At 40.9% G+C, this 23,805-nt stretch overlaps 2 protein-coding genes across 2 annotated transcripts; one reads left to right on the top strand and one right to left on the bottom strand.

Annotated features, from left to right (window-relative positions):
- Positions 1 to 1,454: 1,454 nt before the first annotated feature.
- On the bottom strand, positions 1,455 to 4,137 carry LOC117546057 (tripartite motif-containing protein 16-like). Its single transcript, XM_034216140.1, has one exon. It carries the CDS (start codon positions 3,688 to 3,690, stop codon positions 1,942 to 1,944), a length of 1,749 nt encoding a protein of 582 aa, XP_034072031.1. The 5' UTR covers positions 3,691 to 4,137; the 3' UTR covers positions 1,455 to 1,941.
- A 9,448-nt stretch (positions 4,138 to 13,585) lies between these two features.
- On the top strand, positions 13,586 to 23,547 carry LOC117546058 (urea transporter 1-like). The gene is made up of 6 exons (XM_034216141.1): positions 13,586 to 13,699; positions 19,788 to 19,977; positions 20,357 to 20,485; positions 21,046 to 21,175; positions 22,760 to 22,828; positions 23,295 to 23,547. Exons 1-6 carry the CDS (start codon positions 13,588 to 13,590, stop codon positions 23,481 to 23,483), a joined length of 819 nt encoding a protein of 272 aa, XP_034072032.1. The 5' UTR covers positions 13,586 to 13,587; the 3' UTR covers positions 23,484 to 23,547.
- Positions 23,548 to 23,805: the final 258 nt, after the last annotated feature.

Genomic DNA, 23,805 nt, shown 5'->3' on the forward strand with positions numbered 1-23,805 from the left:
TAACATGTTATGTGAAGCTGCTGTTGTTCATTGCATTAATACTAGACTAGTTAGTCTTAAGGCTAGAATTCTGCACTAAGCCACATTTGTATTTTATTATTTGTGACTGAATGTGAACTTGTGAAGCTCGTCAAGCTACCTCTTTCCAATACAGTTATTTTTGTTTTCTTACTGCACTCAATTTGTTTACATGGTTATTTTGTGGTGGACCACTGATAAGCTTTATTTAGTTTTTGATCCAATGCTGCTGTGAAGCTATCCATGTTGGATAGAATGGGTCCTTTCAATACAAAAATAACCTTAAGGGACAACTTGAATGCCTATCGGCCACTAGAGGAACTGCAGTGTGTGGCACTTCCGTATTGGCGTCCCGGCTCTTCCCCAGAGTTTGCCGCTTGGTTTGGACACACCTTCTCATTCAATGGTTTTGGTTCATGTTTATTGATTTCTACTTTGAAGATTAATACTGAAGACATCAAAACTATGAAAGAACACATATGGAATTAACAAAAAACAACAACAAAAAGTGTTAAAAAAATCCAGAATATTATTTGTATGTTCTATTCTTCAAAGTAGCCCCTTTTGCCTCGATGAACGCTTTGCACACTCTTGGCTTCTCTCAGTCAGCTTCATGAGGTCGTCCCCGGTTTTCAATTAACACGTGTGCCTTGTCAAGAGTCAATTTGTGGAATTATTTGCCTTCTTAATGTGTTTTGAAATGTGTTTATATTTCTGCAGAAACAAATCTGCCCCAATTAGAGTGAGTGGTACAAAGTCACTATTCTACAAATAATGCATCCACCTATTAAGTTCCTTTACATACACTGTCTGTAGGATTCAACTATTTTACCAGCTGATTTGTTGTAGTGTTTTGAGTGTAGCTAAGGTGTTAAGGTGAGTTTCTCACACACACACACACACACACACACACACACACACACACACACACACACAGCTCTAATTTCTCTCACAAAGACTCACCCTTTTTTATCTCTCACACCTGCTGTCTTTCTGCTGACATAATCTCGATCTCATACCTGAGTTCTGTTGTGTTGTCTCACACACACACACACACACACACACACACCTCGCTTTGTACTCTTACATTAGACTCAAAACAAACCCACAGAAGAACAGAAGCTCAATGTTCCCTGTGTGACTTTAACGCAACGTGACGCAGGAGTTCCTTCCTGTTCCGCTCAGACCGGTCTGACATCAAACTGCTGCTGCTGGAGAAACGGCTCACGCCTCAGGCTCCATTATTTATCTGAGCAAGAGATGCCTTTTTCAGATTGTACAAGTACCTTTTTCAGCTCTGGTTTCATCTGATTTGTCTTAATCCTACAAATAAATACAATATATATAAAAACAGGAAAATATCTTGTTTCAGAAAAATAATTGATATATATATTTATAATTAAAAAAAAGCAAAAGACAGAGATTTTCACTTTTTTCCTCTTAGTTCTTTTATTAACAAGAAAAACCCAAACATTATAAAATATACAGATATATATATATAGAATATTTTTTATGACATTTCTTTTAATTTGTTTTGTTGCATTATTCAAACTTTCATTGATGCATTCAATACATTGAGACTTAGTTACAAATTAAAACAGAGAAACAACAACATACAAATACATCAATATCGATATTCAACAAGTATTTAGAACAAAGTTGACATTTCCATGCAGAGAGATATGAGTTGAGGTGAACAGAAGTGCTCCTGAGCAGTGACAGCCTCCATGGCTCAACAGACACAGGAAGGAGCGCCGCCTAAAGGAACTCCAACATCTGCAGAACAACTCATGAGAAGATGTTAAAGCACATCCCATCATGTTTGATTGAAGCTGATCTCTGTGCAGTGAAGACATGAGCCATCAGCTCTGATGGACACACGGTGAGTTTAAGAAGTACAAGAGTTCCTCAAGTGACTTCAGGCTATTTCAGTTTACAAAACTCAGCTGTGTTTCCATAATCACAAAGCCAAACTCCAGCATGTAGCGGCTGAGTGAATGTGGTCTGCACTCTGTGGAGGAGAGTCATGGTTTCAGAGACGCTGTAGAAGGACAGAATACCTGCTCTGTGATCCAGGTACACTCCTACTCTGGAGGACGGAGGACCTGAGACGGGAGTGTCGATTCTGTTGTAACAAAATAAATAACTGTTTTGGTAACAATCTAAGGACCAAGATTTGTCATTGAATCCAAATCCACTTTCATGCCCTGCTCTGCTGATATTCTTGTATGCGACTGCTACATAAACTCTTCCCTCTCTCCGCTCCACCTCCCAGTAACAACGTCCAGTCAGACTCTCTCTACTCAGGACCTGAGAATAATAAGTGAATCTGTCTGGGTGACTGGAATAAGACTGTTGTTGTTTCATGAGTGTTGCTTTTCTGCTCCCCTCAGATAATAACAGCCGTTTCTCTGCTGTGTTTGGATCCAGAGTGACTTCCTGTGAATATGTTAAGAACCCAGCTCTGGTGGTGGGCTCTGCTGCTGACAGTAAAACATCCACTTCAGTCGATGAGACGTTTGTCCATTCCTCTCTCAGGGCGTCCTGTAGTTTGTCTCTGAGTGCTGACAGGGCCGCCGTCACGTCCTCAAAGTAGCTCAGAGGACGGATGTTGATGCTGGAGGAGTGTGTAGCTTCACTGAGGGCTGGCAGTGAGGGGTAGCTGAGCAGAAACTGGTTGTGATCCTCTGTGTGAGACAGCAGCTTCAGCTCAGCGTCTCTCCTCTTCAGCTCAGAGATCTCCTGCTCCAGCTTCTCCTGGAGCTCTCTGACTCGACTCACTTCTCTCTCCTGCTGGGATCTGAGCTGCTGCTTCACATCAGAGCTTCTCTTCTCCATGAGACGGATCAGCTCAGTGAACGTCTTCTCACTGTCCTCCACTGCTTTATCAGCAGAGCCATTGACGGCCTCCACCTCGTGCTGAAGCAGCTTCACCTCCTTCTCTCCGTCCTGGATCCTCTGCTGGATGTTGAGTCGACTCCCCTCCAGCTCTCTCTGCCTCTCAGTCCTCTCTGCTGCAGCTGACACCGTGTCGTGGCCTTTGTGTTCGTCCATAGTGCAGATATAACAGATACTCTGCTGATCAGTGCGGCAGAACAGCTTCATTACCTCGTCGTGACGAGAGCAGATGTTCTCCTGGAGCTTCTTGGAGGGCTCCACCAGCTTGTGTTTCTCAAAGGCAGGTGATTCATAATGAGGCTGGAGGTGTTTCTCACAGTAAGATATAAGACACACGAGACAGGACTTACAGGCTCTCAGCTTCCTCCCAGTGCAGACATCACAGGCCACATCTTCAGCTCCAGCATAGCAGAGATCAGAAGGAGCAGCTTGGAGTCCAGTCTTCTTCAGCTCCTCCACTAAAGCTGCTAACATGGTGTTCTTCAGCAGGACAGGCCTCGGTGTGAAGCTCTGCCTGCACTGAGGGCAGCTGTGGATTAGCTCTCCATCCCAGTGGTGTTTGATACAGTCCATGCAGTAGCTGTGTCCACAGGGAATAGTGACCGGATCCTTCAGTAGATCCAGACAGATGGAACAAGAGAAGGTTTCCCGGTCCAGCTGAACTCCTCTCTGCGCCATCTCACCTCTCAGTGTCAGCGAGTGTCTGAGTTTCACTTCCTGAGAGCTGAAACTATGTGAGCTGTGATCTGAACAGCATGTGTGTGAGCAGTGCATGTGGCCTATCAGCTCTTGTGCTTTAACCACATGTTGGTTACACCCATCCCCCTCAGTGTGGATCTGAAGGGGAGGAACCAGGAAATACAGAGTGGAGCTGGCTGTGTCTGAGAGCAGGAAGAAGAGGGAGGGCTCATCAAACTCTGACTCGTTCCAGGAGGAGGAGCAGACACTCTGAACTGTTTCCTCATTTACAAACGGAGCCTCGCTCACAACCTGCTTATAATAACAACATTTGTTTTAAAGTCAGGCTTTTGTAGCACACAGCTCCACACTCATGGTGGCAGTGGTGTAAGAAGTACTCAGATATTCTACTAAAGCAAAAGTAGAAATACTACGGGGTAAAAATACTCTGTTACAAGTAAAAGTACAAAAGCATTGGTATCAAAATATACTTAAAGTACCAAAAGTAAAAGTACTCCTTATGCATAATGGCCCTTTTCAGAATCCTATATATATATATTGAGTTACTATAATGATTGTTGATGTGTGTTATCACAGTTAGTAAATTAAGAGCTGATTTGAATAACTTGATGTCTTGCTGCTGGATATCTTATCCTATAAATATCTGTCAAAGTGTATTTAATAATTGATTTATATTTTGAATCTACTAATCTATATCTAACTAGTAAAAGCTGTGAAATGAATGCAGTGGATTCAAAAGAACAATACTGTCTTTTAAAATGTAGTGCAGTGGAAGTATAAAGCAGCATACAGGGCCGGCCCTAGACATTTTGGTGCCCTAGGCCAGATTATGATTTGGTGCCCCCCCCCCCCCCCTCCAAGCAATACACAATAGAATATATAAAGAATAAATGAAAAATCTCTACAAAAGACAAATACACTACAACAACTGAAACGTATTGACATGTTGGTTATATACAGAAAGAAGGTTTCAAATGTATTCATTATTGTATGAACATGTTTTAATTGGGGGGTGCACGTCACATCCTCCAGGGGGGTCCGGGGGTATGCCCCCCTGGAAACATTTGTTTTAACATTTTAAAGTAAAATGCTTCAATCTGGTGCACTTTGAGCAGAATTATTAGAAACTAGATCTAGGGGGTACAACTCTAAAGCACCCATATGAAAAAGATCGGTTTACATTTTAATAATCAAATAAGGATGGGAACATAACCAATAACATACCATAGCCAATAACAAATAAATGTAACGTATTTTATTTTTGTTGTTCATTCATATCTTATTTTACCAGTTAACATTTATTTATTTATGCGTATTTTTTAATATCTCCAGTTTTAAACGATATGTTTGGTTACTGTCCTATAGTATATTGGAATGATTTCAAACCTGTTTTTATTTATCCTAATAATTATAAAGGTGTGCCTTGTAAATATTTGTTTACATAAATTGTGATCAAACCGTTTGAGACCCACTGAGATAACTAGACTAAAGTGAACTATCTAAACACTCAGAGAGTCCTTTACCTCACTGAGCTGTAGTTGTCAGCCTCAATCCAACAACAATCCGCGGTACCGATGCGCGCCCTAGGCGACCGCCTAGTTCGCCAGTGCCAAGGGCCGGCCCTGGCAGCATAAACTGAGACGTATTGACTACTCACTACTTACTGTGCGTATTGTCCCATTTTAAGATTATTTCATTTTCGATATATTCATGTGTTTGTTACATCCCTAATAAAGTGTAGGGGAAATGGAGACAGTAACAAACAACAACCAATAACAGTCAGGGTGAAAGTGCACTGTTGCTCGCTTTTTGTTACCAAACCTTTTTGTATTTTGAACTGCACCTGGGTCCTATTTTCCCCAAACCTGACATATGGGGGTCTTTAAAACTCTCTAACACACACACACACACACACACACACACACACACACACACACACACACACACACACACACACACACACACACACACACACACACACACACACACACACACACAGAAATGTTATGGCAAAGCTGATAAAATCATTGCAGGCTGTAGAGAAATGTACACTGGGTCAGGTTCAAATACCTTCCGTGTTTAAATATCGACTACAATAAGATTAAAGAATACAAGATGTTCTTGCTGCTGATACCAATATGAAATTGCTGATGATCCATAGTGAGGTTTTTCAGCTTGTACTTTTATAACAGTAAATATAAGTCTGACCCCTCAGTGTCTAAGGCTCTCCACCAGGGGGCAGCGTAACAAAGGAGATCAATGCAAGTACGTTTAAAGAACCACAAATAGTGGAGTTGGTTTCTTCTGCTTTCAGAAACATACTAAAGTGTGTTTGTTACCCTGGTTGCTGATTGGCTAATGGTTACACAACCCAACAAAACGTTATGACATCATAAAGTGGCCAAAATCTGATCAGCTCATTTTCAGACAGGTTTTTATAGAAATGGATCAAAAAGAGAGAGAATCTTTGTTCCTGAAACTTTCAGAGTCTCTTTCCACAGAGGGGACACATGTTGATGTAGAAGAGACATGAAGAAGAGGGGACACATGTTGATGTAGAAGAGACATGAAGAAGAGGGGACACATGTTGATGTAGAAGAGACATGAAGAAGAGGGGACACATGTTGATGTAGAAGAGACATGAAGAAGAGGGGACACATGTTGATGAAGAAGAGACATGAAGAAGAGGGGACACATGCTGATGAAGAAGAGACATGAAGAAGAGGGGACACATGTTGATGTAGAAGAGACATGGAGAAGAGGGGACACATGCTGATGAAGAAGAGACATGAAGAAGAGGGGACACATGTTGATGTAGAAGAGACATGAAGAAGAGGGGACACATGTTGATGTAGAAGAGACATGAAGAAGAGGGGACACATGTTGATGTAGAAGAGACATGAAGAAGAGGGGGACACATGTTGATGTAGAAGAGACATGAAGAAGAGGGGACACATGTTGATGTAGAAGAGACATGAAGAAGAGGAGGACACATGTTGATGAAGAAGAGACATGAAGAAGAGGGGACACATGTTGATGTAGAAGAGACAAGGAAGAAGAGGGGACACATGTTGATGTAGAAGAGACATGAAGAAGAGGGGACACATGTTGATGAAGAAGAGACATGAAGAAGAGGGGACACATGTTGATGTAGAAGAGACATGAAGAAGAGGGGACACATGTTGATGTAGAAGAGACATGGAGAAGGGGACACATGTTGATGTAGAAGAGACATGAAGAAGAGGGGACACATGTTGATGTAGAAGAGACATGAAGAAGAGGGGACACATGTTGATGTAGAAGAGACATGAAGAAGAGGGGACACATGTTGATGTAGAAGAGACATGAAGAAGAGGGGACACATGTTGATGTAGAAGAGACATGAAGAAGAGGGGACACATGTTGATGTAGAAGAGACATGAAGAAGAGGGGACACATGTTGATGTAGAAGAGACATGAAGAAGAGGGACACATGTTGATGTAGAAGAGACATGAAGAAGAGGGGACACATGTTGATGTAGAAGAGACATGGAAGAAGAGGGGACACATGTTGATGTAGAAGAGACATGAAGAAGAGGGGACACATGTTGAGTGAAGAGACATGAAGAAGAGAGGACACATGTTGATGAGAAGAGACATGAGAAGAGGGGAACATGTTGACGTAAAAGAGACATGAAGAAGAGGGGACACATGTTGATGTAGAAGAGAATGAAGAAGAGGGGACACATGTTGATGTAGAAGAGACATGAAGAAGAGGGGACACATGTTGATGAAGAAGAGACATGAAGAGAGGGGACACATGTTGATGAGAAGAGACATGAAGAAGAGGGGACACATGTTGATGTAGAAGAGACATGAGAAGAGGGGACACATGTTGATGTAGAAGAGACATGAAGAAGAGGGGGACACATGTTGATGTAGAAGAGACATGAGAGAAGAGGGGACACATGTTGATGTAGAAGAGACATGAAGAAGAGGGGGACACATGTTGATGTAGAAGAGACCATGAAGAAGAGGGGACACATGTTGATGTAGAAGAGACATGAAGAAGAGGGGACACATGTTGATGATAGAAGAGACATGAGAAGAGGGACACATGTTTATGAAGAAGAGACATGAGAAGAGGGGACACATGTTGATGGTAGAAGAGACATGAGAGAGAGGGGACCACATGTTGATGTAGAAGAGACATGAAGAAGAGGGGGACACATGTTGATGTAGAAGAGACATGGAGAAGAGGGGCACATGTTGATGTAGAAGAGACATGAAGAAGAGGGGACACATGTTGATGTAGAAGAGACATGGAAGAAGAGGGGACACATGTTGAATGTAGAAGAGACATGAAGAAGAGGGGACACATGTTGATGAGAAGAGACATGAAGAAGAGGGGACACATGTGATGTAGAAGAGACATGAAGAAGAGGGGGACACATGTTGATGTAGAAGAGACATGAAGAAGAGGGGACACATGTTGATGTAGAAGAGACATGAAGAAGAGGGGACACATGTTGATGTAGAAGAGACATGAAGAAGAGGGGACACATGTTGATGTAGAAGAGACATGAAGAAGAGGGGACACATGTTGATGTAGAAGAGACATGAAGAAGAGGGGACACATGTTGATGTAGAAGAGACATGAAGAAGAGGGGACACATGTTGATGTAGAAGAGACATGAAGAAGAGGAGGACACATGTTGATGTAGAAGAGACATGAAGAAGAGGGAGACACATGTTGATGTAGAAGAGACATGAAGAAGAGGGGACACATGTTGATGTAGAAGAGACATGAAGAAGAGGGACACATGTTGATGTAGAAGAGACATGAAGAAGAGGGGACACATGTTGATGTAGAAGAGACATGAAGAAGAGGGGACACATGTTGATGTAGAAGAGACATGAAGAAGAGGGGACACATGTTGATGTAGAAGAGACATGAAGAAGAGGGGACACATGTTGATGTAGAAGAGACATGAAGAAGAGGGGACACATGTTGATGTAGAAGAGGACATGAAGAAGAGGGGACACATGTTTGACTGATCAGAAGAAGAACATGAAGAAGGGGACACATGTTGATGTAGAAGAGACATGAAGAAGAGGGGACACATGTTGATGTAGAAGAGACATGAGACGAAGAGGGGACACATGTGATTGTAGAAGAGACATGAAGAAGAGGGGACACATGTGATGTAAGAAGGAAGGACATGAAGAAGAGGGGACACATGTTGATGTAGAAGAGACATGAAGAGAGGGGACACATGTGATGAAGAAGAGACATGAAGAAGAGGGACACATGTTGATGTAGAAGAGACATGGAGAAGAGGGGACACATGTTGATGTAGAAGAGACATGAAGAAGAGGGGACACATGTTGATGTAGAAGAAGACATGAAGAAGAGGGGACACATGTTGATGTAGAAGAGACATGAAGAAGAGGGGACACAGTTGATGTAGAAGAGACATGAAGAAGAGGGGACACATGTTGATGTGAAGAGACATGAGAAGAGGAGACACATGTTGATGTGGAAGAGACATGAAGAAGAGGAGACACATGTTGATGTAGAAGAGACATGAAGAAGAGGGGACACATGTTGATGTAGAAGAGACATGAAGAAGAGGGGACACATGTTGATGTAGAAGAGACATGAAGAAGAGGGGACACATGTTGATGTAGAAGAGACATGAAGAAGAGGGGACACATGTTGATGTAGAAGAGACATGAAGAAGAGGGGACACATGTTGATGTAGAAGAGACATGAAGAAGAGGGGACACATGTTGATGTAGAAGAGACATGAAGAAGAGAGGACACATGTTGATGTAGAAGAGACATGAAGAAGAGGGGACACATGTTGACGTAAAAGAGACATGAAGATGAGGGGACACATGTGTGATGTAGAAGAGACATGAAGAAGAGGGGACACATGTTGATGTAAAAGAGACATGAAGAAGAGGGGACACATGTTGATGTAAAAGAGACATGAAGATGAGGGGACACATGTTGATGTTATGTTAACATGTTATGTGAAGCTGCTGTTGTTCATTGCATTAATACTAGTTAGTCTTAAGGCTAGAATTCTGCACTAAGCCAAATTTGTATTTTATTATTTGTGACTGAATGTGAACTTGTGAAGCTCGTCAAGCTACCTCTTTCCAATACAGTTATTTTTGTTTTCTTACTGCACTCAATTTGTTTACATGGTTATTTTGTGGTGGACCACTGATAAGCTTTATTTAGTTTTTGATCCAATGCTGCTGTGAAGCTATCCATGTTGGATAGAATGGGTCATTTCAATAAAAAACTAACCTTAAGGGACAACTTGAATGCTTTTTCCTTTTTTTTCTCTTAATGCATTGCATAAAGATCGGATCGGGAAAAATCGGTATCGGCAGATTGTCAAAATCAAATGATCGGAATCGGATCGGGAGCAAAAAAAGGTGATCGGGACATCCCTAGTTATATATTTTACAGGCCTGTCTCTCTCCTCTTTAAACAACTCTCCTGTTATCTCCATCAGAACAACCTTCTGGATCCACACCAGTCTGGTTTCAAGGCAGGTCACTCCACAGAAACTGCCCTCCTTGCTGTCACTGAGGAACTGCACACTGCTAAAGCAGCCTCCCTCTCCTCCGTCATCATCCTGTTGGACCTGTCTGCTGCATTCGACACGGTGAATCATCAGATCCTCCTTCGCACTCTCCAAGAACTTGGACTTTCAGGCTCTGCTCTTTCCCTCCTCACCTCATACCTCAAAGACCGTACCTACAGGGTGACTTGGAGAGGGTCGGAGTCCGACCCTTGTCAATTAACTACAGGGGTCCCTCAGGGCTCTGTTCTCGGTCTCCTCCTCTTCTCCCTGTACACAAACTCGCTCGGATCAGTCATTAGCCCGCATGGTTTTTCTTACCACTGCTACGCTGACGACACCCAATTAATTCTGTCCTTTCCCCGCTCAGAGACCCAGGTCGTCGCACGCATCTCTGCTTGTCTAGCTGACATCTCTCAGTGGATGTCTGCTCATCACCTCAAGCTCAACCTTGACAAGACTGAACTGCTTTTCCTTCCGGGAAAAGATTGTCCCACTCTTGACCTAACAATCAACATTGGCACCTCAGTTGTTTCCCCGACTCAGACTGCAAGGAATCTGGGTGTGACCCTAGATAACAACCTGTCCTTCACTGCAAACATCGCTGCTACAACCCGTTGCTGCAGATACACGCTTTACAACATCAGGAAGATACGTCCCCAGCTGACCCAGAAAGCCACGCAGGTTCTGGTCCAGGCTCTCGTCATCTCACGCCTAGACTACTGCAACTCCCTCCTGGCTGGTCTACCTGCATGTGCCATCCGACCTCTGCAGCTCATCCAGAATGCAGCGGCTCGTCTGGTCTTCAACCTTCCTAAATGTTCCCACACCACTCCGCTCCTCCGCTCCCTTCACTGGCTTCCGGAAACTGCTAGAATCCACTTAAAAACAATGGTACTTGCTTACCATGCTGCGAATGGATCTGGCCCTTCCTACATCCAGGACATGGTTAAACCGTACACCCCAGCGCGTGCACTACGCTCTGCATCAGCCAAACGACTCGTTGCGCCCTCGCTGCGAGGGGGACCCAAGTTCCCATCAGCAGAAACACGTGGGTTTGCTATCCCTGCTCCAAGATGGTGGAATGAGCTCCCCATTGACATCAGGACAGCAGATAGCTTACACATCTTCCGGCGCAGACTGAAAACTCATCTCTTTCGACTCCACTTCGAGCGATAGAACTATTAACAAAGCACTTATATACTAATAAAGGACTGGCTTACCTAAAGCCAGTTGAGTAGCACTTGAAATGTTTGGCTCTATGAAACCTGATGTACTTATATGATTCTGTTTTCTTCAAGGTTGTGTCTTCCTGGTCGAACGCACTTATTGTAAGTCGCTTTGGATAAAAGCTTCAGCTAAATGTAATGTAATGTAAAAACACAGAAACAACAGATATACTCGAATATTAAGATTAAAAGAGTAGAAAAGGATGCTGCAAACAGACGGAGAAGTTTAGAGTCCTCTGTTGGAGTTGTTTCCAGAAAATGAATCGTCTTCACACTTAGTTGGAGTGCAGGGAGGCGAATATATGTTGTTGAATAGAAAGGAAAGTGTGGAGGATGATACCTGACAACATCAGGGTTTACATTATAATATAAGGGAAAGACACCTAAAGATGTGGATTGCCTAAAGTGTAGAAATAGACTAAGCGCACTATTTAACACCTATGCAAATGTCATGCAAGTAGCTTCCTGCACCCTTTCCTGAACTTATGGATGTGTTATTAAAATACAATTAAGTCAGGTTCATTGCTCTCTTGATGAAGCAGAAATAGGCTGAGCATTCATCAACTAAACCCCTTAAGTGTAAAGTCAATGGTGCAATATGTCTCAGCTTTTAAAAAGGACACATTCACATTACAAAGCGGCCACATAGCAGGTTCACAACACATTCAACTCTTGTGTTGTTGCACAAAACAGCTTGCTTCACCAATTTGCAGAAATCAAAACATAGATGTATGCTTTTAAAGGCAATAGGAGATGACCCTCTTGATGGTTTGATTAAAGGAGACCAAGCACACCCCCTTGCCAGTTGTGTCTTACTTTGCACCCAGATTATCCCCTGCTTTACAAGCAAAGGTGGAGTTGTAAAATTCACCGCTGAAGCCTTAAATCCACACAACCCTATTGCCAGAGTTAGGTGTAATAATAATAATACTTTTGTCGGTAACGGAGTAAAGTAACGCGTTACTTTTATAATTCAGTAATCACACTAGTTACTAACATTGCCCGACACGCGTTACTTCGATAAAATCAGTAATCACACTACAGTTAGCCTACCATAAATAATTAGTAGATTCTCCCTTTGAAAGACAGAGGGATTTCCGCCGCAGGTTTATATTTATGTAGCTATATACAACTGATACTCATAAACACACAAGCACCTCCCTACATATAGGGTTACTATTATCTGAATAGAAAAAATAAATAAACCAAACTGTCCAGCCAATCAAGAATACCACGGCGGGTGCAGGTAAAATAAAAAGAGTCAGACACATCTCATAGAATTAAAAGTAGAATAAAAGTGAAATCAACATGAAAGCAATAACAACACACACACACACTCACACTCATCACTCACCTGTGTGAACGTGTTGCTCCCAGTAAAATAACCCAGTCCTCCTCACTGAAGGGAAAGCACCTGCAGGATCCACTGTTAGAATGTTAGCATCAATTAGCATGTTGGCTAACACGGTGCGCAGCTGTTGGTGACGCAAAAACGTGAGTTTGTTTGAATTGCGACACTTAACGTGCCGCGGTAGCATTATCGTTAGTATTAGATCGCTGCTAATTGAGGAGCTGCACATTATTACTTTATTATGGGAATGTTATTGTCATTCTTTGGCAGAAGCAACTCAGGTAAGTACAATACTTAATTTAAAAAGCATATAATTACAGATTTAAAAAGAAATACTGTCAAAAGTAGAAGTTGGCAACACAATTATGAATTTGTTTATTTATGTATTTAATTACTTACTTGTTTAATCATTATTTATTCATCAATAACGTATTTAATAAGTTCAGGATTTATTAATTAAGTTATTTGTTTGTTTTTCTTGGTTAATTTGTTTGTTTTTACAGTTGGAAAAGAGGCTATTTCACAGGAGCAATGCATTTAAAGCAAACATTACTGTAAATATTTCAGAACCAGGAAGATAGTCTTTTATCTCCAGTCTCTGGTGTGGATATGGCGAGATCAAATCAGGATACAATCAAGAAAATAAACTTTAATAAACAATAATCATGATTGAAAACAAACAAAAACACACATCTGGAGAATCACAGAACGGTCGTCAGGGGCCCTTGACAACCGACAGTCTCAGTCCGCCCCTGTGTAATACTCATGTGTTACTTCCATCCCTGTTAATGACCTGTTAGTGAGTGACATCATGGAGAACAAAGACCCTGCCTCACCTGGAGAAGCTCCGCCTGGCTGCTCTTTCCTTAGTGCTGTGGGGCTGATCACCGGAGACATGAGGCTCTTTGGGGAGTGGGTCAAAAGTAAGTGATTTAGGCAATTTAAACTAAAGAACAAAAACAAAATGTACAGAATTGTATTAAAAGTTCATACAAATTATGGGAAAACTCAGATCTGATGCAATATATCAAATTGCTTGTTCAACACCAACTTCCTGCAGGTATTGCATTCACTAACTGTGTTAATGGGGCAGTTTATCAACTGTTCTGCGCTGTTATTGTCATACAATTAGATATTCATCAGCAATGATAGAAAGGGCAGAGATGGCTGCAGTACACACATCCTTTCCTCAAGTAGAAGTATCGATACTCATGTTTAAAAATACTCTGGTGAAAGTAGAAGTACTGACTAAACTTCTTTACTCAAGTCAAAGTAAAGAGGCTTTGAAATGTACTTCAGTAAAAAGTACCCATAACTAGCAGCTGTTTTAAAGAGTACCTGACCTCCCTTTATATTAATAGAACAATAATGTCATTGTTAGCTAATAAATCAGGTATTTGTGTTCAAAATGAGAGAAGTAGAAAGTCCAGGTATTTGTGTTCAACATGTAAGAAGTAGAAAGTACAGGTATTTGTGTTCAACATGTAAGAAGTAGAAAGTACAGGTATTTGAGTTCAAAATGAGAGAAGTAGAAAGTACAGGTATTTGTGTTCAACATGTAAGAAGTAGAAAGTACAGGTATTTGTGTTCAACATGTAAGAAGTAGAAAGTACAGGTATTTGTGTTCAAAATGAGAGAAGTAGAAAGTACAGGTGTTTGTGTTCAAAATGTCGGGCCGAACCACGCCCCTTAGCTATAAAACGGTTACCAAGTGTGGCAATATGAAATAAAAATACAAACTCTAATTTAAATAGTTTTTATTCGTAAATAATGTTCAAAATAAAATAGTCCCTCCGTAGTGCGAGGTGGTTGCTGCAACAACACTAACAGCTAGCGAACATATTAGACAGAGAGCGTTGATCCATTATTTGGCTATTTATTTACATTCATTTGTATGTTGCCGTTTATTGTGCAGCCACTGAAAAACTGTCCAGCATCAGTAGAAAGGCTTACGAGGTCACTTGTAGGTTGAGGTTGTTCTAGGCCAGGGGTGCCCAACCAGTCGATCGCGATCGACCGGTCGATCGCGGGGAGATTCCCAATCGATCGCGAGATGTGTCTAAAAATAGAACAACAATATTCTGTTTTATCGTTAATGTCCTATAACATAATCTTCCCGTGCCAGAATAATGCACTTGACGCACCAAAGCTTTGTGATTGGCCGGCGTGACCCCATGCGTGGGGGCGTGGCTGGTGGGCAGTGGGCACTATTTCGCTGACGTTGTCCATGTCAACAGGAGTGACAGTCCGCACACACACAATTATGGCAGAAGCAAAAAAGCCCAAAATATATAATTTTCACTCCGAGTGGGAGGATGATTATTTTTGTATCTATTCCAATTAAAAGTCCATCTGTCTCATCTGCAATGCGAGCGTGGCTTTATCGAAGAAGGGTCATTTAGGAGCGGCATTTCAAAACAGTGCACAAACGCTACGAGACGGAACTCCCTCCTAATTCTGCCCTACGCTCCAAAAGGGGAGGGGCCTGAAAGGACAGCTAAATGCACAGCAGTCCATTTTCACCAGGCCCAACAACAAGAGCAAGGCTGCTACCAGAGCATCTTATCGTGTCAGGCACGTTCTTGAGAAACACATGAAGTCTTTCAAAGACGGCGAAGTTGTGAAAGAAGCTTTCCTGGAGGCTGCGACGCGCTTTTGGGGGACAGTAAAAATAACAGAAGCATTTCAACAGGTTTTTGATATAATAAAAACTCAAGTTAGATACCGTTATTAATCAGCTGTAAGTTTGAGTTTGTTTGAACTTATTCATTATAATTATTGTACAAAATGGTATAAGAATGCAAACTTAAATTGATTATAGTCTATTATCAATTCAGGTTAAGAAACTAGTGTTGCTTGCATCCTATTTTAAAGGCATTTATTTTTATAATCTACTAAAATGCAACAAAAAAAGGGTTTGATTCTATTAATGTTGTCTTTTTTATTGCACTTTGGCAGCAGATTCCTGAGTAGCTTCAGATCTGAGTCGTCTTATTAGTAAGCCTCATTTATACTTTTGTAGCAACACTATTTTTATATAATGGCAAAGAAAGGGTTCAGAGTCTTTTCTTTTTTTCCTGTGTCATATGTGGCAGCACTGTTCAATGTTTCTTGAAAACATTACCCACTGTAGTGAAGTGTGAATAAACTCCAACTCTGTATCAACAACACTGTTGTGTAACTTCAGTTAAAACTTGTATGTGTGTAGATTAGAAAGAGGTAAGATAAAGGATCTGCAGTATTTTATGAAGTATTCATCGTACAAAGGTCAGTTAGAGTAGAAGTGTGTATTTTCCTGGTAGGAGGCTGTCAGTAATGGCTACGCCTCTCTATTTGGACTGGTAGATCTCGGCAGACTGGCAACTTTAAAAGTAGCTCTCGGTTCAAAAAAGGTAGGGCACCCCTGTTCTAGGCTGTTGCTTGGCGTGGTCAGAATATTGCTCCACTTTCTCCGGTCCCCGAGATTTGGCTTCCAGCAGCTCTGGAGAGAGCTTTCGCACCTGTGGCCACTAACGCTCATCATCTCTTGGGAGTGGCTATATACAGGACCGTCCTGTACACAACGCCAAATGACTATATACAGGACCGTCCTGTACACAACGCCAAATGACTATATACAGGACCGTCCTGTACACAACCCTCGGAAATGGCCATATACAGGACGGTCCTGCACAGAAGCCCTGAAATGGCTATATACAGGACGGTCCTGTATATAAGGTCTCTGAAATGGCTATATACAGGACGGTCCTGTATATAAGGTCTCTGAAATGGCTATATACAGGACGGTCCTGTATATAAGGTCTCTGAAATGGCTATATACAGGACCGTCCTGTATATAAGGTCTCTGAAATGGCTATATACAGGACGGTCCTGTATATAAGGTCTCTGAAATGGCTATATACAGGACGGTCCTGTATATAAGGTCTCTGAAATGGCTATATACAGGACCGTCCTGTATATAAGGTCTCTGAAATGGCTATATACAGGACGGTCCTGTATATAAGGTCTCTGAAATGGCTATATACAGGACCGTCCTGTATACAAGCTCCGAAATGGCTATATACAGGACCGTCCTAAATTTAATTTAATTTTATTGCCTGGTAAAAATAGATTGTATTGTGGCAAGGGGCCAGCACTTGGATTTACGAAATGACAAGATAAGGTATCAAAGGTGTTCCAGTTTGAAACCAGAGGGTGACCTTCACCAATTTTAGAAATGAAACCTGACATTTCATGGGATTTTCACGTCTTTATCGGCAGAAAAATCGAGTCGCTTTTTATGTAGTCTACAGAAATATGGATATAATTGGTGTACAATTAACGTTTACAGCAGGATAAATTACAAAAATGTACAGCATACTACATACAATTCAAAATACGGTTTCTCCGATTTCTAAAATAAAAATGCCGGCGTAGCCGATAAATTATTTGTGTTGCTTTCAATGCAAAATCACTACACGTCAACGAAATGTCGGCGTATTCTTTAAAAAAAAACCTTCAGTTTTAATAAAACCGAGTAGTCTTTAAAGTATGCAGTGATATCCTTTACAAGTAAAACATTGTGCATTGGAAAATATAAAGTAGAAAATGATTGAAACAACATAAAAAGATAAGCCAAAAAAAAGACTGAAATCAGCATAAAAAGCTAAGCAATTGGCATGGAAAGAGATTTAATTGGCACAATTTTATATTGAGGGGAAACTCATTGAAAATAATGTTGTCGTGAGAATATTTATCTGTGAATCCTATCCCTACATTACCACCCGCGAAACTTGCTTAAGCATGCTATAATAGCCCGGTCTGTATATAGTCATTTGACGTTAGCTGCAGGACGGTCCTGTATATAGCCATTTCAGAGACCTTATATACAGGACCGTCCTGTATATAGCCATTTCAGGGCTTCTGTGCAGGACCGTCCTGTATATAGCCATTTCAGAGACCTTATATACAGGACCGTCCTGTATATAGCCAATTCAGGGCTTCTGTGCAGGACCGTCCTGTACACAGCTCTCTGAAATGGCTATATACAGGACCGTCCTGTATATAGCCATTTCAGGGCTTCTGTGCAGGACCGTCCTGTATATAGCCATTTCAGAGACCTTATATACAGGACCGTCCTGTATATAGCCATTTCAGGGCTTCTGTGCAGGACCGTCCTGTACACAGCTCTCTGAAATGGCTATATACAGGACCGTCCTGTATATAGCCATTTCAGAGAGCTTTGTACAGGACGGTCCTGTATATAGCCTCGGCCTCATCTCTCTGCTTTGTTTCAAGACCCGCATCAGAAAGCTTTTGAATGGTGGCACTTCTCCAGTTGGTCTACCTGCTCTTCACGTAGCTCTGCATGTCGTCATTTAGGTGCTTTTTTTTTCTGGAGATAGGCACTGCTCAATCCACTCCTCCATAGTAAGACCCCCCCGGAGGTCGAAGTTAATCTTAAATCTTTCCATCTTATGCTTTGTAAGTTTGTTTCGTAACGGAAGAAATGTAAATATATTTATAAAACTGACAAGTCAAATCAAGATATCCCTGCCCTAATGCCAAAGGAACTGCACACTGAATATGTTTTGCCGTTTGATGTCTATGTCTGGACCGCTGCGTAAAAAGGAGGTTTTCTGCTCCGTTAATTCTCCGCTGCTTTCTTGTTCCAGTTTGAAAAGCAACAGTTTGCTTTTCAGCCCAACGGTATACTGTTTTTCTCAGACGCGGAGGGATACTGACTTGTTGTGAAAAGTCAATTACAATTCTACCCGTGGTATACGCTCAGTATATCACGGCTAAGAACCAATCAGATTGCTTGATTTGACTTGTCCGTTTTATAAAGTACGCTACAGGTATTTGAGTTCAACATGTAAGAAGTAGAAAGTACAGGTATTTGAGTTCAACATGTAAGAAGTAGAAAGTACAGGTATTTGTGTTCAACATGTAAGAAGTAGAAAGTACAGGTATTTGAGTTCAACATGTAAGAAGTAGAAAGTACAGGTATTTGGGTTCAACATGAGAGAAGTAGAAAGTACAGGTATTTGAGTTCAACATGTGAGAAGTAGAAAGTACAGGTATTTGAGTTCAACATGTAAGAAGTAGAAAGTACAGGTATTTGAGTTCAACATGTGAGAAGTAGAAAGTACAGGTATTTGTGTTCAACATGTAAGAAGTAGAAAGTACAGGTATTTGAGTTCAACATGTAAGAAGTAGAAAGTACAGGTATTTGGGTTCAACATGAGAGAAGTAGAAAGTACAGGTATTTGAGTTCAACATGTGAGAAGTAGAAAGTACAGGTATTTGAGTTCAACATGTAAGAAGTAGAAAGTACAGGTATTTGTGTTCAACATGTAAGAAGTAGAAAGTACAGGTATTTGAGTTCAACATGTAAGAAGTAGAAAGTACAGGTATTTGAGTTCAACATGTAAGAAGTAGAAAGTACAGGTATTTGAGTTCAACATGTAAGAAGTAGAAAGTACAGGTATTTGAGTTCAACATGTAAGAAGTAGAAAGTTCAGGTATTTGTGTTCAACATGTAAGAAGTAGAAAGTACAGGTATTTGAGTTCAACATGTAAGAAGTAGAAAGTACAGGTATTTGAGTTCAACATGTAAGAAGTAGAAAGTTCAGGTATTTGTGTTCAACATGTAAGAAGTAGAAAGTTCAGGTATTTGAGTTCAACATGTAAGAAGTAGAAAGTACAGGTATTTGAGTTCAACATGTAAGAAGTAGAAAGTACAGGTATTTGAGTTCAACATGTAAGAAGTAGAAAGTACAGGTATTTGTGTTCAACATGTAAGAAGTAGAAAGTACAGGTATTTGTGTTCAACATGTAAGAAGTAGAAAGTACAGGTATTTGTGTTCAACATGTAAGAAGTTAAAGTAAAAAGTCGTCAGAAAAACAAGTAGTGGAGTAAAGTACTGATACCAGAAAAATGTACTTAAGTACAGTAACTAAATATTTGCACTCCACTACTTCCCACTGTAGACACTGATGAAATGATCTCCTCCTCCTCCTCCTCCTCAGGACAGGTGCTCGTGGTCCAGCTGCTGGACTGGGTTCTGAGAGGCGTGGCTCAGGTGATGCTTTTGAACAACCCGGTCAGCGGACTCCTCATCGTGGGCGGACTCTTCCTGCAGAACCCGTGGTGGGCTCTGAACGCTCTGATCGGCACCTTCATCTCCACAGTGTCTGCTCTGCTGCTGGGACAAAACAGGTCCGAATGCATCATCTTACCCTCAACTTCATAAAACAGTACAATTCAGAATCAGGTTTATTTCCAGGTCGGTTGACACATAAGAGGAATTTGACTTGATGTCATGGTGCATACATAAAAGTAAAACAAAAATTAAAAAACACAGATAGAGAACTAGAAAAATATTTAAAATATAGTAAAATATAACAGTATTTACATAGAAATGGAATATGGAATAAAAATCGGCAGTAAGAAAAAAAAAAAAGGAACAGATATTGTCGTGTGTGTGTGTGTGTGTGTGTGTGTGTGTGTGTGTGTGTGTGTGTGTGTGTGTGTGTGTGTGTGTGTGCACTTCTAACAGCTTTGTATTGAAGTGTGTTATGTTTTCACGTCACCACAGGGGGGCCGTCTCCGCAGGTCTGCACGGCTACAGTGGCACGTTGGTGGGCATGCTGATGGCTGTTTTCTCTGCAAAGGGAAGCTGGTACTGGTGGCTTCTGCTGCCCAATGTGTTCATGTCCATGTTGTGGTAAGGGTCCTCTTTAAAATTCATCTCATGCATTTAATTGAACACATGAATTATTAATGTTTTTGAAACATCGGGTGCTTGATTGCAGACACAGATGAATTCTGATTTGAGTAAATTGGTTATTTAAGGTGGAATTGACACGTTATATTAAAACTGATATATTCAGTGCATATTGAAGTATGAATGCTTGTTGTTTGTATGTTGTCTCTTCCTGAATATTGTACGTCTCTTGTTTGTTTTTTTGTATTTTTGATGGCACCTTAAAAAAGGAGTAGCTCTACTCATCTCATTGTACCTGTATAATGACGATAAAGGATTCTATTCGATTCAATACAAGAATCCTGAAATTCTAGTCATTTTTTCTGCAAAATAGATGATTTTCCTCCAGTTTAAAACAGTCCTTCACAGATGTTCTTATCCTCCAGCTGTTCACGTGATCAAATCCTTACAAAAGGCTCCACCCTAACGTAAACACACTCACTTCTAGGTGGGGTTTTAATGTCAGATTGTAATGATAGTTCTCCTTCCCGCCCAATCAGTAATCCACTTCCTGTTTACAGCCCGGTGGTCTCCAGTGCTTTGTCCTCAGTGGTCGGTATATGGGACCTCCCAATCTTGACACTGCCCTTCAACATCCTGCTGTGTGTCCATGTGGCAGCGACAGGAGGAAATCACCCCTACTTCCCTCAGGTACAGTACCACCCCGCTCTAAGAGGCAGAGGTGGGAAGTAGTGGAGTACAAATACTTTGTTACTGTACTTAAGTACTGTACATTCTTCTGGTATCAGTACTTTACTCCACTACTTATTTTTCTGACAACTTTTTACTTTGACTTCTTACATTTTGACCTCAAATACCTGTACTTTCTACTTCTTACACGTTGAACTCAAATACCTGTACTTTCTACTTCTTACATGTTGAACACAAATACCTGTACTTTCTACTTCTTACATGTTGAACTCAAATACCTGTACTTTCTACTTCTTACATGTTGAACACAAATACCTGTACTTTCTACTTCTTACACGTTGAACTCAAATACCTGTACTTTCTACTTCTTACACGTTGAACTCAAATACCTGTACTTTCTACTTCTTACATGTTGAACACAAATACCTGTACTTTCTACTTCTTACACGTTGAACTCAAATACCTGTACTTTCTACTTCTCACATGTTGAACACAAATACCTGTACTTTCTACTTCTTACATGTTGAACTCAAATACCTGTACTTTCTACTTCTTACATGTTGAACACAAATACCTGTACTTTCTACTTCTTACATGTTGAACACAAATACCTGTACTTTCTACTTCTTACATGTTGAACACAAATACCTGTACTTTCTACTTCTCACATGTTGAACCCAAATACCTGTACTTTCTACTTCTTACATGTTGAACTCAAATACCTGTACTTTCTACTTCTCACATGTTGAACTCAAATACCTGTACTTTCTACTTCTTACATGTTGAACTCAAATACCTGTACTTTCTACTTCTTACATGTTGAACCCAAATACCTGTACTTTCTACTTCTCACATGTTGAACTCAAATACCTGTACTTTCTACTTCTCACATGTTGAACTCAAATACCTGTACTTTCTACTTCTCTCATGTTGAACTCAAATACCTGTACTTTCTACTTCTTACATGTTGAACTCAAATACCTGTACTTTCTACTTCTCACATGTTGAACTAAAATACCTGTACTTTCTACTTCTCACATGTTGAACACAAATACCTGTACTTTCTACTTCTTACATGTTGAACTCAAATACCTGTACTTTCTACTTCTCTCATTTTCCAAACAGCTGGTTCCTTTAGTCTGAATGTGTGTTTGATGCGTGATCATTATTCTTTAGAGTCATTGCGTGCCTATTGATTTGAACACGATCCGTGTATCCATCATTTCCTGGTCTTCTCTAAAGAAGAGGGACCAATGGAAACGTTGTCATGTTGCCGTTGTTCAGCATGGAAACATTCATTAGCTAACAATGACATTATTGTTCTATTAATATAAAGGGAGGTCAGGTACTCTTTAAAGCAGCTGCTAGTTATGGGTACTTTTTACTGAAGTACATTTCAAAGCCTCTTTACTTTCACTTGAGTAAAGAAGTTTAGTCAGTACTTCTACTTTCACCAGAGTATCTTTAAACACAGTATCTGTACTTCTACTTGAGGAAAGGATGTGTGTACTTATACCCTCTCTGCTGAGATGCACGTACACAGAGCTTAGAAGCAGATTCAAGGTCTTTTTTTCTGCCGTTCAGGTGGATTTCAAGCCAAATGACCATCTGCTCGCTCTGAATGAGTCCGTGCAGAGCCTGGATATCTCTAAGGTAAAGTGTAACACATCCTGTAGCTCTTTGTTCTATATCATATTAAAATGAATATCTTTGCACGCTTTTAGTGACTCCTAGATAACCTAGATACTAAAAATCGTATTAGGTCAGATAAGATAGCACTTTATTGATCCAAATTTGGGAAATGTTTGTGTTGCAGCAGCATAAAAAGACATGGCATTGTACAATAACAATACCATGATAAACAAGAAAGTAGAAAATATACATGTTGAATTATACATTTACAGTAACAAAATATAAAGCAAGTTATTATATAGACATAAGTATGCGAGGCAGGTATGTATGATTGTTAAAAACAAGACAGAGACAAGACATGCAAAGCCTAGATATCTCTCTGGAGCAGTTTGAAATATCCTCTAGCTCTAAGAAACCCACACAATCCGGTGGCCATTTTGCACACATGTTGTATAATATGTACTAAGTGTAGGCTATGCTCTCACAGCTCTTCCTCTCGGTGCCGGTGGGAGTGAGCCAGGTGTACGGCTGCAGCAGTCCGTGGACAGGAGGTGTGTTCCTGCTGGCTCTGCTGCTCTGCTCTCCAAGAATCTGCCTCCACGCTGTGTGCGGCTCTGCTGCCGGCATGCTGTCCGGTAAAACTCATTCACCCATTTGCATGAAAGGAAATGCATAATTCACGCTGAGGCTCCAGCAGGGGCTAACAAACCGTGACGTGTTTCCTCCAAATACCCAGTTATCTTGACCCACTTTTCCACTCTGACTTGTGTGTGATTATTTGCTTTGAAATAATGAATTTCACGGTGAATATTGAGCTTTTTATGGTGTGTGGTCAGAGGTGGGAAGTAGTGGAGTACAAATACTTTGTTACTGTACTTAAGTACATGTTTCTGGTATCAGTACTTCACTCCACTACTTATTTTTCTGACAACTTTTTACTTTGACTTCTTACTTTTTGAACACAAATACCTGTACTTTCTACTTCTTACATGTTGAAC

This window comes from Gymnodraco acuticeps, unplaced genomic scaffold, assembly GCF_902827175.1.
Source record: "Gymnodraco acuticeps unplaced genomic scaffold, fGymAcu1.1, whole genome shotgun sequence".
Taxonomy (NCBI): domain Eukaryota; kingdom Metazoa; phylum Chordata; class Actinopteri; order Perciformes; family Bathydraconidae; genus Gymnodraco; species Gymnodraco acuticeps.

What these genes read in the sequence shown, in the direction of transcription:
- LOC117546058 (XM_034216141.1), top strand. Translation starts at nt 13,588, where the DNA reads ATGGAGAACAAAGACCCTGCCTCACCTGGAGAAGCTCCGCCTGGCTGC. An exon ending in CTGCTGCTGGGACAAAACAG is followed by an intron (nt 19,978 to 20,356) that starts GTCCGAATGCAT and finishes ACGTCACCACAG; the next exon opens with GGGGGCCGTCTCCGCAGGTC. An exon ending in AGAGCCTGGATATCTCTAAG is followed by an intron (nt 22,829 to 23,294) that starts GTAAAGTGTAAC and finishes ATGCTCTCACAG; the next exon opens with CTCTTCCTCTCGGTGCCGGT.
- LOC117546057 (XM_034216140.1), bottom strand. Translation starts at nt 3,690, where the DNA reads ATGCACTGCTCACACACATGCTGTTCAGATCACAGCTCACATAGTTTC.